Source organism: Brassica rapa, chromosome A01 (genome assembly GCF_000309985.2).
Source record: "Brassica rapa cultivar Chiifu-401-42 chromosome A01, CAAS_Brap_v3.01, whole genome shotgun sequence".
Classification (NCBI taxonomy): Eukaryota; Viridiplantae; Streptophyta; class Magnoliopsida; order Brassicales; family Brassicaceae; genus Brassica; species Brassica rapa.
Window position 1 is genome coordinate 20,792,984 of NC_024795.2, and position 20,053 is coordinate 20,813,036.

At 30.5% G+C, this 20,053-nt stretch overlaps 1 protein-coding gene and 1 long non-coding RNA gene across 2 annotated transcripts; one reads left to right on the forward strand and one right to left on the reverse strand.

Annotated features, from left to right (window-relative positions):
• The first annotated feature begins 216 nt into the window (after window positions 1–216).
• On the forward strand, window positions 217–12,985 carry LOC117127947. The gene is made up of 2 exons (XR_004450960.1): window positions 217–11,210; window positions 11,248–12,985. It is a non-coding gene; the product is annotated as an uncharacterized LOC117127947 (long non-coding RNA).
• Window positions 12,986–17,900: 4,915 nt separating this feature from the next.
• Window positions 17,901–19,834, reverse strand: LOC103836095. The gene is made up of 4 exons (XM_009112328.2): window positions 19,312–19,834; window positions 18,715–19,088; window positions 18,330–18,625; window positions 17,901–18,222 (listed from the first exon to the last, which is right to left on the reverse strand). Exons 1-4 carry the CDS (start codon window positions 19,400–19,402, stop codon window positions 18,186–18,188), a joined length of 798 nt encoding a protein of 265 aa, XP_009110576.2. The 5' UTR covers window positions 19,403–19,834; the 3' UTR covers window positions 17,901–18,185.
• Between the last annotated feature and the right edge of the window lie 219 nt (window positions 19,835–20,053).

The following is a 20,053-nucleotide window of genomic DNA, read 5'->3' on the forward strand; positions in this document are numbered from 1 at the left end:
TTTAAAAACTATTTTAACGTTGTCAGCAAAACACTAAATCCTAAACCCTAAATCTTAATCTCTAAACCCTAAATCCTAAACCCTAAACCCTTGGATAAATCCTAAACTGTAAATCAAAAACACTAAAAACTAAAACAATCAAGGGTTTAGAGTTTAGGATTTAGAGTTTAGTGTTTTAGTGTTCAAAATTTTTGATTTAGAATTTAGGATTTATCCAAGGGTTTAGGGTTTATCCAAAGGTTTAGGGTTTAAGTTTTAGTGTTTTGCTCACAACGTTAAAAATATTTTTTTATAATTCTTTTTTTGTAACTACTATTATTTTTTATTTATTTTTACTTTTTTTTTATTTAAAAACATAATATAACTTGACAATATTTTGTTTCATTTTTTTAAATATATTGAATATAAAATAACGAAATCCTATTGATTTATGAATCTAGAGATTTATCCTATGGTGAATCCAAGAATAACTCGTATAACAATATATCATCGTCCATGTGCATGAGAATCTTGTTCACATACAAAATAAACTCATCTTCCCTGTGGCTTTCCGATTCAAACGTCACTAAGGAAGAAATTCGACCGAAAAGAAAGTTAAATATTAAAAGTTGCAACTTGATATGAAAATTTAATTTATGATTTTGAAGCCGTATTAGATCTCATATTATTTTGAAAATTTTAGAACATCCATTTTCGAAATTGTAAAACGATATAAGTTTTTAGTTTTTTACCAAAAAAATATGATAAGTTCCACTGTCATGACTCATGCTAGACGACAAAAAAGAAAAGCTCATCGAAATAATTGTTGTGAACAAGCCTGAAATCATGAATGGCTCTATAGTATTCTTGTTCTGCTGAAAACCAGTGTAGCTAATCGAGTTAGATCGATGATATCGTAGGATTAAATTCATGCAGGCCATGTCACTTGTCAACCCTCCATAATATAACTGATTCTGAAACCAACAATATATATATATATATATATATATATATGATTATGCGTTTTTACTTATTTTGTAATAAAATCATCGTGTTTTTTTTTCCAGAATTTAAAAAGGTTAGACATGTTTAAGAGCATCTTCAACAACTCTTTATCACCTATTTTTCGAAGGATCACCATCAAATTTGAAGGTATATTAATCACCTTTTCAGAATACTTTTCACACCCTCAAAATAGTATTCACCTTTCAATTTAATCTTTATAATTATATATGTTTCACAATCGCACAAATAACTTTTTATATATCATATTTTAATACTTATCGAATAAAAAAATATGTTATTAACATTTTTTATACAACTTATAAGTTATATTTAACTACTTATTATTATATTTTGTCATAAATATTTTATTTTAAAATTTTCAAATAGTAAATTTTATTTTATATTTATTTTCAAATCATAAATATAAGTTATATCCTCTGATTTTAAAGGTGTTTTCCCTTCAAAATGAGGATGCATGTTCTAACAACAATCTAACAAGATTGTTGGGCAGTTTGTATTATAACATCTCCAAAAAAAAACTAAATAATTTCAAATGTAGAATTTTTTTCTCTTTAAAATTAACTTCAAAATTATTTTGAATTTTGAGAAGTGAACCTACTAAAAACTTCAAATTTCAAGTTTCATGGGTTTTTTTTTTGCATTTTGGTCCTTATAACTATTTATACATCATATTTATGATTGTTAAGTATTTTTTTCGTTTTTCGTTTTAATCTTTAAAAAAAAAATATTTCAAATTTGGTTTTCTAAATTCAAATTTTACACATAAAATTAAATAAAAAATTTAAAACGTAGAATATTTTAAAATTATAGAATACAACAAGAATATTACAATAGAAACTTAATAAAAAACTTTAAAAAAGATATATGAAGACGAAATTATTAAACAAATTTAAATATTACAACAACAATAATAGTCTAGTAAATTTGCTCTCGGACCTCCAAAATCTCTAAAATATTGTCTAAACAAATTGTAACCGAAGATGGAGCATTACATAAATATTTTTTTGGAATAATGTAGTATTGTGCTTATAGTTTAATATTTGATTATTTATTTTTATTTATAATAATTATTTTAGAGTAATATTTTATTAATTAATATTATTGTAATATTTTATATATCTGCTACATATTTATAATGGTTATATGGATTTATATTAATTATGAAAAATATAAAGACTATAGTGTAAAATATAAATAATTTTAAAATTTTGCTTTTGAAGAAAAACAACTTGAATCTTCAAATATATATTTTTGCAAACTTCAAAATATATAGAGTATTAGATTCTTAGTGTCGTGACGGCGACATTGTGCCTGAGTCTATTTAAGCCCGACAATAAAACAAAATTATATAATATTATAAAAGGAGAATTGGGCTGTATAACCTTCAAATAAATTATAATTCATTAGATAACTAAAACCCCTAACTTTCATCTACAATATATGTCTTTTATGTAATAATGCTATATTACCCTTCAATTCAACATGTGTAACCTACTGAGAATTATTTATTAAAATAAATATTAAATAAATAATTTAATAAAATTGTGGTTATCATTGGTGCACACTAACAATCTCTGTTTCTTTTTCATACATACGAACAAAAACTACTTCATCTCAAGACGAAGAAAGAGCATGGATTTTGAGCTTGTGGAATTGCGTTTGGAGGAGAAGATGACACAATAGAGAACGACGAGGTGACTTCACGATTTCTTTTTTTGAGTTTCTTTAACGTTGTTGATCTTGATTTTTTTGTTGTTATTTAAATTGTTATAGTATGCTGTATTGATATGGTATGGTGAAGAATAATTACTCTGGACTAGTGAATGCGTGTATCACCATGTCTGCAAAAAGAGGAAGATGTGAAAAGATGAACTCGCCGACTATACTATATGTAACGAAAGAAAATTATAGTCTAGTACGATTCTTATATTTTTGTACCATTCGCAAGTATCAAACTAAAATAGTATGCTACGGTTCTTGTATTATTGTACCATTCACAAGAAATGGAATAACACTTACATCTCTACGTTCACTTACATTGACTAACATATATATATTTCTTGTTACTCTATACATAACACCTACACATATACAATTAGTATTACTATCAATTTCTAGTTTACAATTATATGTACTATACTATGTATTTTGTTTTATACTATTTGGGTTTAGAGTTTATACTTGGATTTAGGGTTTAGTGATTAAGATTTAGGGTTTAGGATTTGGAAGGTGGAGGTTGAGGTTTGGGGTTAGTGACCGCATTATGTATGTTCCATTTGACGATTAATAAAGAGTGTTCTATTTTGCTCACCATTTTGTACTATACTATGTATATTGTTTCATTCTATTTGGGTTTATAGTCTATACTTGGATTTAAGGTTTAGTGATTAGGATTTAGGGTTTAGTATTTGGAAGGTGGGGGTTTAGGTTTGGATTTAGTGATAGCATTTTTGGGTTTAGTATTCATAAGTTAGGTCTGAATTTAGCATTGAGGAGTTGTGTGTTGGATTGGATTTAGTTTAATATTACGTAATATTATATACTAATTAAAGATTTTAATAATTGGGTTTAAAGTTTATATTTGGGTTTAGGGTTCAGTAATAAGGGTTTAGGATTTAGTATTTAGATGGAAGGGTGATGTTAAGAGTTTAGGGTTTAGTATTTAGGGGTTGAAGTTTGGAGTAAAGTTTAATATTTACTAGATGTGAGTGGATTTGGAATCCTATTATATTTCAGTGATATAATATAGAAAAATTGGATGCATATTTATGTGCTAAACAAACGTGTGGTGTTGGTTGTATTACATGTGATAATCAATGGTGGAATGTCAAATTGTTGATGCCATCAATTTTTTTTTCTCGAATACCGGCAACTTGAACAAAAAAGGATAGTACTGGATAAAACTTGACATAATTGTTATGAAATTAATAATGTCAAAATCAATGGTTTGCACTTAATTTTCTTTTCAAGCTTGGCCATTTCGCAAATTCTCGCTATTATACAAAGTAACATTTGAGAAAATAGTCATTTAAAATTCCCGCGAAAAGTGACATAACAGAAACCTTCCTTAATTAAGGACAAAATCATGATTAGTACTCGTTCCTCCGACATTAGAAAAACTATAATAAATGGTTTGTGTCATTCTGATCCTCCTGGTTATAATTTTCTCCACATTCTAGAAGCTCTTCCAATAAACTATCGTCTAAATAATCAAACTCAATGACTTCTTTCATGTTACCACCGTCTGTTCCACTAAACTGGGACGACGAAGAAGCCACCACATTCTCGCTGGCGCCACTTGGATCGTCTGTCATCATTGGGTATTCGTGAGGCCCGAGCCGCGTCTTCCGCAGTGTCAAACGTTCCAAGCCAGATCGCATCATGTCTGGCGAGTCCTGTATCTCCGCCGCATATTTTCCCCACGGACGCTTCCTTACACCTCTGTATTTCACCTCATTCGTGTTAGACACTTTATGTTCCATAAGTTAAGCTTTTAAGTTATATTTTATGCATGTACATGTGTTGATACTTGATAGTAGTGAGAGTTTATTTATACGTGGAGGTAATGCTGACTATTGAGAATGTAGTGGAACTTATTTTAAAGCACGTGCGGGTAGTCAAAAGCATCCTTATTTTATTGAATAAACCATTTGATCATGGAGTAGTTTGCATCCTAAAAGGCTAAAAATGTATGCGGAGTAGTTTGCATCCTAAAAATGTATGCGTACCATTGTCATAGTAAATAAATGATTGGGATTGGCAAATATATGGAAAGAATAGTGGCAGCCTGCGTTTAGTGCAATTTCTAATTATTCGAGGGGCTAAGACAAAAGTATTGAACTTGTGAGTGAAGTCCAATGAATCTGGATGGTCAAGGTGACGGGCCTGACGGCTAAGTTGAAAAAATGTATTTTGTGACAACGGACAAAATTTGATTTCAGCCTCACACTTTTCTCGGTCAAGAGATTCTTTTTGAAAAAAAATTAAAATAGTATTATCACGTGCAAACTCTGACAGCATGTGTGATCAGAGGCGGACCCATGTGTTAGGAAGGGGTGTCAGCTGCCGCATGTTAAATTTAAATGTTAAGGAGTTTTTTTTTTTTTGTTAAGGAGTTTTTTCATTGTACAAGAAGAAAATATAGCTTAATTGGCGAAAGTTCTCTCTCTTGCAACCCCTTTCCAGAGTAAAAACCCAGCAGATGTAAACATTTTACTTATTTTTATAACAAAAAAATTATGCTGGTCTGAGCCCAACCTTTTGACACCCCAAAAAAAGAGGTCGGGTCCGCTACTACGTGCGATAGATTCTAGTTTTTGAAATTTCAACTTGACCCCAAGTAAAAAAGAAAACATATAATCTTTATGGCGAAATTCGGTCTTTCGGTGGACGGCATCAATCACCGGTAGTTTATTTGGGTTTCAACTAGAAAAGTGAAAAGGAATATGGTTCCCGCCATTATAATAATGGCGAGACAAGGTTTAGCACTGGTGTATCCTATATGTATACTAGTTAATTCGTTCCTAGAAGGTTGGAGAAGGGATAGTAGTATACAAAGTTCCTATAGCTTCATGCCGAAAGTATAGACTATTTTGTTTGATATGATTGACCGTTCGAATAGGGAGATAGATAAAAGAAACGTAAGAATTGGATAACTCCAGTGGGCAAGAACTCCTGACTCTGGGGAGACGCCCTCTTCCTAGCGAGTGAATGAATGAGCTCACTCCTTTCATTCCTGTCATTATAAGAGCCACTCTTGAACCTTAACGACGACGTCAACCCCGAGGAACGCCAATTACTTGACTAATAGGAGAGGAACGCCTGGCTTGCTCATGAACAACTAAGTTTGCATAGGCTCGTGCACTGATTTACGTTCAAGAATCCCCGCCTTTGCCTCAGACAGAAAAAGAACAAAAGTACTACCGGGAAGGGAAGCCCGTTCCCGTGTATCAGGTGCGAGTGTAACGAGAACCGACGCCAGAGCTCTCAGTGGTTTGTGGACTCGAACCACAATCAGGTCTGATGGTTGGCGTCCAGTGTAACGAACACCAATCTCTTTTTAAAATAAAAATAATTTATAACCCTTACACTTCAGTGGGAATAAGTCTTTCTCTTTTTTTTTCGGAAGGAGAAAAAGATGGTTCATTTGGTTCCCTTACGAAATGCATAAAAAGGTGTGTGAATCTTTTTAATAAAAAAATAACAGATTATATACATAATCATATGCTACCTAGTATTTAGGGTGTGACTGGTGGATTGCAGAGTAATAAGCATAATGAAAGTGGAGTACTTAAAAGGAAATAGTAGAGTAATAAAGGCTAGAAAAAATAAATATTCGGGTAATTGATTTTTCACTCCAAAGACAGTGAGAGTATAAAGTGAACTTTTTACTTATAATAATTAAACAGTACTTGGCGTATCTGCTTGGCAAATATAAGTGAAACTGAGAGAAAAAAAATTTGGCTAAAAGATTCTCAATATACATGCTATTAAGGTTGCGACTGGTGAATGAAAAGCGGTGCATATTTGTTTACATGGAATGAAAATTTAAAAAGTCACCAATCACAAAAACAGTAAAAAAAGGGGGATGGAATTCTTAAAACAACGCACTTAACAAACCAAAAAAAAAAATTTTTTTGTTTGTTCACATTTTTACAATACCACACCTACAGTAGTTAACGTGTGTTTTTCATGGTTACTTTCTTTTTTACATTTTTCCTTTATAACTATATAAAATATTTGGTTGTGAATTTTCATATCCAAATATTTCAATTAAACAGAAAATTGTGCAATTGAATTATCAGAATAAAATTTATTTATTTATTTAAAAATGTTAATTATGTTAAGGCAAACATATATAAGTGCATATGAGTGTGATATATATGTGTTTTCTTATAATCAACTATTAATAACTATTGTTAAATTTAGATACTTAAACTTTTGTTAAAATCATACATGATAATATTTCCGTTATATAGTTATTCAAAATAGTTAATTAAAATGAAAAAATAAAAATAATAATCATACCAAATTTATTAAATATAAGAATAGATAACCATGTGCACATTTATCCAGAACTGAAAATTTGAACCAAACCAAACCTCTTTTCTTGGTTCTGTTTGGATCCTATCAATTACCCAAACAAATCGTATATCTCTAGAACTCAAGAATCATAACCAAATTTTATATTCTATATTAATTTTGATATTATGTAGCAAAACCGTAAAATATTTTTCAGCAATCAAACATTATTTTGTATCGCTTATTTTATCAGAATTGCACTTATCAAATGCATTTCACTAAAAGACATTTTTATTTTAAAATATATTTATTATATGAATATATTACTATATTATTTTAATATATTCTATAATATATACCATTATTATTTTATTTTGTTAAATAATTATTAAATACTGCAAATATGCATTATCATCAATCAAACAATATTCCGCGTTGCTTTTTACTTAAAACCACAGTTGCACCATCCCACGCTTTAATTCTGCACCGTTTTTATTATCAAATCCACTGTCACCATTCAGAGTCTAAGTCATACTTTAAATAGAACTTACAATATTTGGCATGATTACTGTTATTTGTGTTCTTCAACCAAAGTTCAAAAGTAACAAATATTGTAAACCATATACACTCTCTGTTTTCTATTGTAGGTTGTTTTAACAAAGAAAACTTGTTTCACAATATAAATAGTTTACATATTTTAATACACATTTTCATTTAGTGGATAATGTGTGACTATTTAAATAATATTAAATTTTTAATTGGTTGAATTTATTGATTAAATGATATTTTTTTTTAAAATAACAACTTTCTTACTATTAGTGTTTTTAGGTAAAATTATTTGTATTTTAAAATAGAGGAAGTATAATCTTGAACGCATTGTGATATATGACCGAGGGTGATTTTTTCTGTATTAAGAAGATAAATAAAACTTATACTAGATTATGATCCGCGTTAAAATGCAGGTTATGTTTTATTTTGTTTAATTTATAAAGTCAGAAAAATAAAATTATTGTGAATATTAAACTGTTAGATTAGATGTTTGGACTTGTGTTACCAATGTAGCGATCAGATATATATCTGATTTTATTACTTATGTAATGAACGTAAGACTATATGATACTGAGTAGAACTAGATTAATAACATATAAATGCACTTTATTGATTAGAAATATTATTTCTTAAACTTATATTTTCTGTAGTTGTTAAGATCCAATTTTTTAAGTGGCTTATCTTATTATTTTAATTAAGTCTGTATAGTAATGATAATTTTTGAAACTTTTTGATCATTTTCAATTGGAGAAAAATTATATGCTTTATATTTATTTTTTATATACGTAAAATATCTAAAATTTTGTTATGCTAAAATTTTCAAAAGCGTTAACTTTCCACTATCTATATAATTTGTAACTTCTTAAAACCTATATATATATATATATATATATGAATATATTTCTAGGATTCATTGTATTCAAAAATTATAGGAAAAATTCTTAACCAAAATTTAGATATATCCTTAATATTAATGTAAATGATAGTTTTGCATTTATTTATAGCTAATATTAATATTAATGTTTAACAAAACAATTAGACCATTGTAATATCATGTATATATATATATATATGATATTTTATCGAGAGTTGTTTTTATCTTCAAATAAAATAAAATAGAAAATGGTTTGATGATTATGCATAGTAATATGTATGATGAAATTGTGCATAATTGTACTGCATACATAAATATTGATTTATGTTATGCAAAAAGTGTGTTTTGCTCTTGTATATAAATTGTTTTACTTTTCTTAATCATTTAAACGATTGGTTGTATAGTAGTTTGTATAATAAGAAAATTGTAGATGAGTTATATTATTTGGTTAATAAACCAATCTATAATGTGTAAGTTAATTAATATTGGTTAATATGATATACGATACGACCAGGTACATGACTCAACTAAAATTTTGGTTTTTACAAAAGCCCTGTTCGGTAAAGAACCGCAGCCTCAGCATCAAGCGTTCACAATAATGCCTAATTATACGTTTTTTGAGGCTTAAGGATGTGGAGAATAAATGGCAGCGACATCCGCGTTTGACCACGAAGGCAATTCCAATGAACGCTGTTTTTTCAGCGTCACTAACATCACCGGCAACACTCCGTAAAATAATCGCAGCGTCACAAACTTAAAAAATGATGGCTTTAATTACAAAATTTCCTTCATGTTTGTTAGCCGCAAGCGTCAAGAAAAAGAACATGCCTAAAGTATAGAGTTATTATTTTCATAGTTTTACTTTTATATAACAATAATTATATGAATGTTTTTTAACAAAAACAAAATTGTGTATGAATTGATATATTAGGTGTGCTCAACATTTATTGTACACACAAATTATCTTCAATGGATTGTTTTTAGAAAATAAATAAAAGTCATAGGTAGTATAAAATGAAATGAAAATATCTAGGTTTTTTTTAATATTTGAGTATTGAAAATATAAGATGACTAAAGATAGTGTAAAATATTTAATACCTTTAGATTTTTGTTAAGATTTTGAGGAATAAATTATTTGATTATTGTTATTATCGTTTCTTTAGGTTTGCGTTTTTTGAAAAAAACTACGTGATTCCAAAGAATCGTTTATTTTTTTTTTGTTAGGATAATGTTAGGAAATGATTTAGTTGTTTTAGATAATATTGTTAGAATTTTTAAACTATAGGAAGATGACATACAAATCGTTTCTCTTTTTTTTTTTGTTAGCTTGACGTTAGGAAGTTTGTTCTAGTTAAGATTTTAGAATCTAAATTTTAAAAACATTAATTATGTAAATTTCATATGGAAATGTTTAATTTATAGAATGGATAGATTTAAATTAACTTAATGATTTAAAGTACTGGAATGGATTTAACTTTCTTATGGAAACGTTTGTCACATTCTATTTCATATGAAAAAATTGGTATACGAAGTAATATTTCCTATTCCAATACGCAAATCGTTTGTATATATATGAAGTAATATTATTCGTTCTAATGAGGATTTTCACAACTTCCAGAGATTTAAACATGGCGATAATGAGGATAAAGAAGAAACAAATGAAAAGTGTGTATACATATTGTGTAAATATTTGTATAATATAATACATTGGAAATAATCATTCGATACATTTGTATTAATGGACTGTCGAATAATGAAATATAATTTACTCATGCTTGAACATATGAAGGTGTAGATTTCATTATGAGTAGTAGTCAACGATTTTTTTTATTAGAGGGGGAAATTATTTTGTATTGTTAATGTAATAGCAATGAATGTTATATTTTTTTAATGAAATATGAATATATCCAATCTTAAATGACAATTAAGTAGATAAAAGTATGACTCTAAATTAATAGAGTAGATATTTTCAGTTTTCAAATCTATACTATACTAAAATCGGGATATCAAGCCCCCTGAACACGTCCACGTCGGATTGGAAATTCAGGCCAATCAGAAATTGACTTTATGCCACGTCACTTATATCATGGGTCTGAACCGGACCAATATTTATGTATTTGAGAGGGTCCCATTTTGAGATCCATCGTCAAAAGAGAGGTTATGTATCAACAAATGTAAAAGTTTCAAAGATGTGAGAAAACAAAACTATAGGTGAAACAAGCTTTACCTGCTCAAAAACTGTATCCATGGAAGAATTTCTTGGAAAAGATAAATCTGCCAAAATATTCATTAATGTCATGTAAGATTATTATGATCTGTAGACAGATGCATAGGCAAGTCAAGAAGCAAGTAGAGAAATCCTATCAAGAGAAACATGATTTAACAGGTTCTGAAAAATACTATTTAAAAGTCTCAAGTGAATAACACACCGTACATGTGTTCCCTCAAGCTAAAAAAATACTAAACAAGCTGAACTTATTTTACCTGAGGCCGGCTGCATCGTCTGTGTCCGAAAGCTGTCCAAAGGGGAACCTTGAGATGATAAAAAATCAGATTTGATGTCAGACACATCGTTCCGGCTAATCCCATCAGACAACCAACTGAGAGAGGCTTCTTCACCAGCTACACGGCCTCTATTATGATTATCCCAGCGAAAACTCCAAGTAGGAGAATGCCTCCTCTCAGCAGCTGATGATGAGTTAGGCAGGAGGACCATTTTGTCACGAGGAGCAACACACCACGCGTTCCCCATTACCTTGAAGTGTGACTGGAGCTGCAACAATAGCTGCAATATCGAGGACGAGAATAACGAGGGAGTGTAGCACAACTTTATCCAAACTATTTTTGAACTCTCTGTTCTTGCATTTTTTTATATATAATGAATAATAACTTGTGAAGTTAGGGTATTTCCTCCCACGCATGTGTTGTGTTTTCGTAATTATAAAGTTAGGTTTTAAAATTTTTAATACATAAAAAACTATATTACGTCTTATATTGTGATCTACACCTATTTACATTACACTCTATTTGTGTCATTTACTGTATTGCCGACGATGGGATGAATAAAAAAAGCATAGCGGATCATTAACTTGGATCACAGTACAACAATATTGATCTCGATATCTTTTTCTTCGAGTTATTAATTTACAAAAAAAATTCTTTTTTAGAATAATATATTTTCTGTTTAAAAGGTATTTGATTTTAAGATATATGAATGGTTGATTAATTGTTAATAGATAAAACTTTTTATGTTACTATTGTTCAACTATAAGGTGTATAGAAAATATTACCATAAATGTATATGCATTTTAAGTATAAAATGACAAAATAACATTTCAATATTTTTAAATACTTATAAAATTTAAAGGTAAACTTCAATATGAATAAAATACAGGCAAACTAGACAATATATTACTATATTTATATAAATTTATATGCACTGGTTATTAATTTATGTTTTTACTGGGACTATATATTTACATAAGAAAATTCAAAAAATTATTATTTTATTATTTTATCGAATTGTGTCATATTTTATACTGACCCAATTCAGAACTGGTGGAGTTTATTAATTTTTTTCATTTATTAATTTATCGAATATTAACTTATAGAGTTTCTACTGTATGGGTTCAAAAAACTTCTTGGATAAAGCTATTTTTATTTTTTTATTAATATATGAAGTAAAAGTATTATCAAACTTAAAAATTCCAAATTTTAAACCGGATAGCATACTACAGATATTAGAATATAAAAGTTTATCTTTTTATTTAATAATATTACATATAAAATAGATGAAATTTATATATTTTTAAAACAGTCTTCTATTGATTAGTTCAGAAATAACCATTTGCACTTTTAATCATGCTCGAACTGCAACAATGTGAATTCAGGATTGCTTAGAACAAATAAAACAAATAGAAGCATTGATTAGTGTTACAAAAATTTACATACTGTTTATGTTTAAAAAAAAAAGGCTTTACAAACCCCTTAAACTCTTATTGAAGAGGAAACAAATATGGTAACAAAATGGGAAAAGCTCCAGATTATACCTACAAACTTATTACTCTTTGCATGTATGTATTATACTACTTCTCAAAAACATAATTCTAAATAAATAAAATTTCCAGCAAAGATATAAGTTAAGTTTATTCAACTTTCAGTTTAATTAAAACAATATAATTTTCTCTTCTAAATCTATAAATTCTTAAAATATTCAATCAAATTTATTTAAATTTATAAATCATCTTCAAAAATTTTAAAGCAAAAATTTTAGTTAATACCAACACGAAAAACGATATTTAGTTTAAATGTGATTAAAGGAGACACATAAATACGAAAAATAATTTTTAAAAATAACCAAGATAACAAAGCATTACAAGATCAAAAAACATATGATCAAATTATAAATAAAATGAAACACAAAAATCTTATATTGTTCAATATACTTCAATAAAGATGTTTCAATTAGACAATAACAATACATTTATTACATTTGAGAAAATACACTTAACAAAAAACTAAAATATAGAAAATAAACTCAAAAGTTCAAAACTCTAGTGAATGGTAATAACATGATGCTAATGAATGAAATGTAGAGTAAAAAAATAAAACCGTTTTGTTTACAATTTGTTGAGTACCCCAAAACTCGCTGTTGAGTTCTTTCACCCAAAATATAGCAGTGAAGATATCTATTTCATACGATTCTAGGCTTATTTACAAGTTTGAATGCTATTCTAAGGAGCTAAAAGACACGAATTACAATCCTCCCCCATTCATGTTCCTTATCAATCTTCTCGCATCCCTCTGGATCATAGCTCGCATCTGTTGCTGATAACGCCACCTATGGATATCAAAGCAAGATTCACACATCAAACTGGTTTGAACAGAAACGTACTAGACTATGCGAGAGATAGAGAGAGAGAGAGAGAGAATAACATAATAACATGATGTTAATGAATGAATGAACTAAATAAATAAAAGATTAAAGTCTACTCACTATATCGCTAATTGTTTTTAGCTAGAGATCGATAAGGTCATAAGGCGTCGTGTTGTTAGAAATGAAGGAGGAGTGCTTTGTGTGTTTAGCATTTTCCTTTGATACTCTCGAGAATTACACCATGATAGAAGTAAATAATATGTTCAGGTTTATAATACAAAAAATAACCAAGTTCCTAATCTGTCTAGAGATAGCAGATTATTTTCTCAGTTTATGTAGGACATGAAGGACTTCTTATTATTATAATACTACACAGTTTGGTTTAGCTAGGAATAACTTAACACATGGCTTTCCTATCGTTTTATATTTTGTCAGGTACCTAAAATGGGAAAGTCTTGAAAATACAATAGCTTGCTCCCTTTGCTAGGCTCTGTGCATTTCTTGAGATGTAGGAGGAGAACCTCAAAGGCTACTTTACTTATAGTAATCAAAGAAGAAGCATCTGTTAAAAAACAAACCACATTTTTTTAAACTTTCTATATTTAATTGCCTCTCATGGTTTTGGCTCTTACTATATTGAGTAAAAACTGTCTGGTTTACAATGTGTTGAGTCCCCAAAACTCCCTATGAGTTATAGCTGTGAGATATTGATTCCCTATGAATGTTATATGATAAGAAAACTCAACAAAAAAACTCAAAAAAGAATTATAAGAAAACTCAAAAGAAAACTCCCTATGAGATATTGATTCCAGAATTCCCTATTAAAAAGTTGGGGTTTTTGCCAAAACTAATCCACAACTTGATTTTAATCCCAAACCTATACCCAAACTTGAATCAAATGCAAAACTAACCTAAAAGCCTAGTGAAATTACAGCTCAGCCCCTTGTGACCAAACAAAAAAACAGAAGCCACTTTTACGAATATAGCCCCATTAAATCGTCTGAGTCGTCTGAGATGTTGGAAGTCGTCTGGACGACTGAAGTGTAAGTCGTCTGGTACCAGTTTATTTTAAAAATAATTTATAAATCTTGTAAAAAAATATTTTGATGCGTAAAAAATAAAAATCAAGTAATTATAAACAGTTTTAACTAATATAAATTAAGATATGATAAAATTGATTTGTTTTGAAGATAGATGAGTGAAAGTAGTGAATCATGAAATACTTTGGTTTAGGAGTTTGGCAAACATATGTTGTAGTATTGTATGTATTGTTAGGGTTAGATTTTGGAAAACTAAAATATTTTTTTCAAAAATTAGTTTTCACCTATATGTGTTTATTTTTGTGTATAGTAAACACTTTTCAAGTTTGATTTGGTTTTATGAAGTTTGTTTAATTAGATAATTAAGTTTAGGGGTTATGTTTAGAGTGTGGACGACTTATATTTCAGTCGTCTGTTGAATAATTTACCCGGACGACGTATATTTCAGTCGTCCAGACGACTTACTTGTAAGTCGTCTGGGAAGTCTTCTATTTTAGTTTCCCGCTAAAAATATTTAATTTCCCGCTAAAAATATTAAAATCTTCTGGACGACTTACATGTAAGTCGTCTGTTTTAATTTCTTCACCAGACGACTGAAATGTAAGTCGTCCAGGAAGTCGTCTGAGTCAAAAATATTTAATCTAATTGAATTTTTTGTCTCCCTATAAAAAGAAAAATTTACACATTCTCTCTCATCCTCTCAAATGGCTGCAACAAAAATGTAATGTTCATCATTCTAAAACTCTCCAACCTCTCTCTAATTTCTTTGACTTGAAAACACCAAACTTTATATGAATTTTTCAGTTTTGTCTCATGTATTTCTTACTAATCTATCTCTTTTGCAGGTTTTTAATCAAATGGTACTCATCTTCCACTAATTTAGAGGTAGATCTATTAATTTTAGATATGTATTTTTGTGTGTTCTATAAATGTAGATTTATCTAATCTTCCACTCATTTTCTCTATTTTTAAGTCATTTGAACGTTTTTGGATATGCAGGTTTTTCAGATCTGGATTTGATGTGCAGGTTTTTCAGATCTGGAAGACTTCTGGGACGACTTACCTGTTAGTCGTCTGGAAGTCGTCTGGAAGTCGTCTGGAAGTCGTCTGGACTTCTTGGAAGTCTTCTGACAAAGTCGTCTGGACTTCCAGGAAGTCGTCTGGACTTCCAGGAAGTCGTCTGGACTTCCAGGAAGTCGTCTGGACTTCCAGGAAGTCGTCTGGATTTTTCTGAGCGTTTTGGTAAGTTCTTATGTCTGATTTTTCTTCATTTGGTAACTTCTTGTTGTATAAAGTTCTTACTTTTTTCCCAAACTAAAACTCTCCAAACCCACTCTAATCTCTTTGACTTGAAAACACCAAACTTTATATGAATTTTTCAATTTTGTCTCATGTCTTTGTTACTAATCTATTTTTTTTTTGCAGGTTTTTAATTAGATGGTACTCATCTTCCACTAATTTAAAGGTAGATCTTTTATTTTTAGATATGTATTTTTGTGTGTTCTGTAAAGGTAGATTTATCTAATATTCCATTCATTTTTTCTGTTTTTAAGCCATTTGAACGTTTTTGAATATGCAGGTTTTCCAGATCTGGATTTAATATGCAGGTTTTTCAGATCTGGAAGACTTCTGGGACGACTTACTTGTTAGTCGTCTGGAAGTCGTCTGGAAGTCGTCTGGAAGTCGTCTGGAAGTCGTCTGGACTTCCTAAAAGTCGTCTGGACTTCCTGTAAAGTCGTCTGGAAGTCGTCTGAACTTCCTAAAAGTCTTCTGGCAAAGTCGTCTGAACTTCCTGGAAGTCGTCTGGACTTCTTAGAAGTCGTGTGGACTTCTTAAAAGTTGTCTGGTCTTGTCTACTCAAGTGGAATCCAAGCTTGTCTTTGTAGATGAATGATCTATAATAGTTTTGTTTGTGGTCTGTTTTGTGAATTGCATGTATACTCTTTTACTTGTGAATTTTTTGTAAAATCAGTAATAATGTTTTCCAAGATGTATTAAATGTGCTAACAATGTGTTTACACATTTACAAATCAATGAAATAATAGACTTCGGTAGCCTTTTTCTTATCTTTGGATCTCTCATATGCAATAATAAACTCCAATGGCCTTTTTCTCATCTTAATAAAAAAGAATGTTGGTAAGAGATGAAAACAAATAATAGTAACTAGTCAAAGCATATCATATTTATTATAAGTTTGCATTGAAAAACTTAGTCAAATTTAGTAAAACTAAGGGAGAGAACATATTTTGTAAATATGAGTTTTACATATCTTGAAGTTACTTATCACTCTTAAAAATACAAGTTATTCAAAAACTAACGTTGAAGACTTAAAAACTAGTGGAGAAGACGCGGACGACTTCAATCTAAGTTGTCTAGACGACTAAACTATATGTCGTCTGGTCAACGCAGAGGTTATTTTTGCAATTGACTTTGAAATCTGTTATTTCGGACGACTGAAAGTTAAGTCGTCTACTATTGTTTGGTTAAAAAAAAAATCCAAAAAAGCTAGACGACTTACATTTCAGTCGTCAGAGGTTAGTTTTGCATTTGACTGGATTATTTCAGAAGTTTGACTTTTTGGACGACTTACATTTCAGTCGTCTAGTGAAAATTAAAATAATAATATTTTTTTAAAAGTAGACGACTTACAGTTAAGTCGTCATAGGTTAGTTTTGCAATTGAAAAAAAAAACTTCAAGATTTAATTATATACAGACGACTTATAATTCAGTCGTCCACGAGACGACTGAAATGTAAGTCGTCCAGGATTTACGAGGTTTGACCAGAATCTCGGAAAAAAGTCCTGGACGACTTACAATTAAGTCGTCTGGTGGACGACTGAATTATAAGTCGTATGTGTATAATTAAATCTTGAAGTTTTTTTTTTCAATTGCAAAACTAACCTATGACTACTTAATTGTAAGTCGTTTACTTTAAAAAAAATATTATTATTTTAATTTTCGCCAGACGACTGAAATGTAAGTCGTCTGGGAAAGTCAAACTTCTGAAATTATCCAGTCAAATGCAAAACTAACCTATGACGACTGAAATGTAAGTCGTCTAGGTTCTTTGGAATTTTTTTTGAAACCAAACAATAGTAGACGACTTAACTTTCAGTCGTCTCAGGTTACAGATTTCAAAGTCAATTGCAAAAATAACCTCTGCGTTGACCAGACGACTTCCAGGTAAGTCGTCTACAGCCAGATGACTGAAAGGTAAGTCGTCTACAGCGAGACGACTTCCCAAGTAAGTCGTCTGACGAACAGATCTGGAAAAAAACTCAATGTCATACCTTAAATTGGTGAGATAAGTTCCTTAGCATACATAAGGCTTCTCCAAGCACACAAAATCACAAACGAAAGTCACCCACCCATAATCGTTAGCTTCTATGACTTTATGAACCATAAAAATTTTAGAATCAAAATCTTGGGTATTTTTAGCTTATTGTGGAGAGAAAGTGAGAGATATGTTGTGTTTAGTTCACAAGAATGGAAAAAGAAGAAGGGTAAATCGATTTTGGGAGCATTAAGAGCTTCAAATTGGTTGTTCATGGTGGTTGTGGTATTGATGACAATGGCAATCTTGTAATTACTTGAAGATGATGAGGGTGAGAGAGTAAAAATGTCATTTTCGAAAAAAAAAAGAAAAAAAAAATTGATTCCAGAATTATAAGAAAACTCAAAAAAGAATTATAAGAAAACTCAAAAGAAAACTCCCTATGAGATATTGATTCCAGAATTCCCTATTTAAAAGTTTGAATGCTATATGATAAGAAAACTCAAAAAGAGTTGAAATCTTCGCCTAATCCTGTTCAATTCTTCTCATCTTCTCGCATCCCTCTCCAGCTGATAAACCAACCTGAGTTATAAAATTCCAAAGCAAGATTCATATATCAATTGGTTAGAAAGGAAATAATGTATATATATATTTAGACAAAAACTAGAGAGAGAGAGAGAGATGCAAACCTGTAAATGATCAATGATGCTAGAACAAAACCTGCTCTATTCAAACACATCTGTAGATTCAGTATCAACAGCTCGTACCTACGATCTTGAAGCCGCACAGTCTTTACGAGTGACTCCACCACAGGCACCACTGTCACTAAAATTGATTTGCTTCCGTAACAAGGCTCTTCTACAGAATCATCAGCTGTTTGAACAACAGTGAAACCCACTGCTTCACAGAAGGCTGTGCCATTAGTCTCCAACATAGAAGCTTTCTGGCAGATGGTATCTTCGCTTGCTACACACGGTACTATAACCTAACACACAAACAAGAACCAAAGCACACTCTCAAACTTGTGAACTCTCAATGAGTCTTAGACCTCTCAAAACACAACCGTTCTTTTACCTGATTACTAGCATCACTAGTATTAAAGTAAGCATCAGAGCAAGCTTCAAAGACAGTATCACAGAAGGAGGCACAAATGCGAAGAGGACGTGGCTGAACTCCAACATCAGGGTGACATATTGAACATTCCAAAAGCTCAAACAAGTACAAGCAATCTTTAGAAGCTTCTCCGTGAGTAGCTAGGTTTTGGAGAGCTGATGAAGCAGAGAACATCTGAGAAGCAGAGCAACAAGTCTTCTCGTGGAACATACTACACATGTTTAGATCCTTAAACTCAAGATCAGCAGACTCAGGAAGCTTTCCTTCTAACTCGTAAGGCTGATGAGATCGTCCACCTTTGGAAACACACACTCCAACGTTCTCACTCGAGTTAACTGAATAACAACAACACGCATGAAACAGAGAGAACAGAGCATCTTACTTTATGAAACAGGACGAATCAAGATGATCTAAAAGAAACTAAAAGATCGTAACTATGGTAGACTCAAGGTGATCTCTGCATTAATAACGAATCAAGATGAACTAAAAAGATCAAAACTTCCTATTGAATATGATACAAAAAACATGTGAAAGAGACTCAGAGATTTTGATATGCACCAGAGGAAGACGAGATCAAGAGAGGGAGCAACAGAATCGGAGTAAGAAGCTGCAGAAACATCATCCTCTTCGTTACGTATCCTCCAACCATCTTTCTCTTCTATGAACGGTGATTTATCTCGAAGCGTAAAGATACTAACAGATTCTCCCTCTCTCTATCTTCACTTTATATAGTAGCCAACACTTTCGGTTTAGCGTTCAATTCCGGTTCGTTTTTTAATGTTTTATATTGTTCGGTTTATAGAAAACCACTCCGGTTCATAAACGAATTCAGTTGAGAACTCTTTATAGAGAGGTCGAGATTAAAAGAAAGAAACTAATAATTATAGAATTCAAGTATGAGATTTATAAAGAACGCTCTTTATTAATGTCTTAGAAAAATCACTCAAAAACTAAGACTCTCAATCACACAACTCGTGACTAATGCCATTACTCGACTTAGTCTTTATATAGAGACTTTATATTTCCTATTCCTAATAGTATCACACAATCTAATATGATCCTTATCTCTTAAGATCATAAACCAAATAGGAATAGGTAGCTTGACTCTCAAGCTTTCTCCAAGCTTATCTCAACATTCTCTTCCTTAAGCTTGAACTCATCTTCACTCACATCTCTAACACCAATAAGACTTCTTAATTCCTTGAACTTGATCCTACCAAACGATTTTGTTAGCAGGTCAGCTCTTTGCTCACTCCCGGGTACATGCTCCACTTCAACTTGTTCGTTTTCAACACATTCA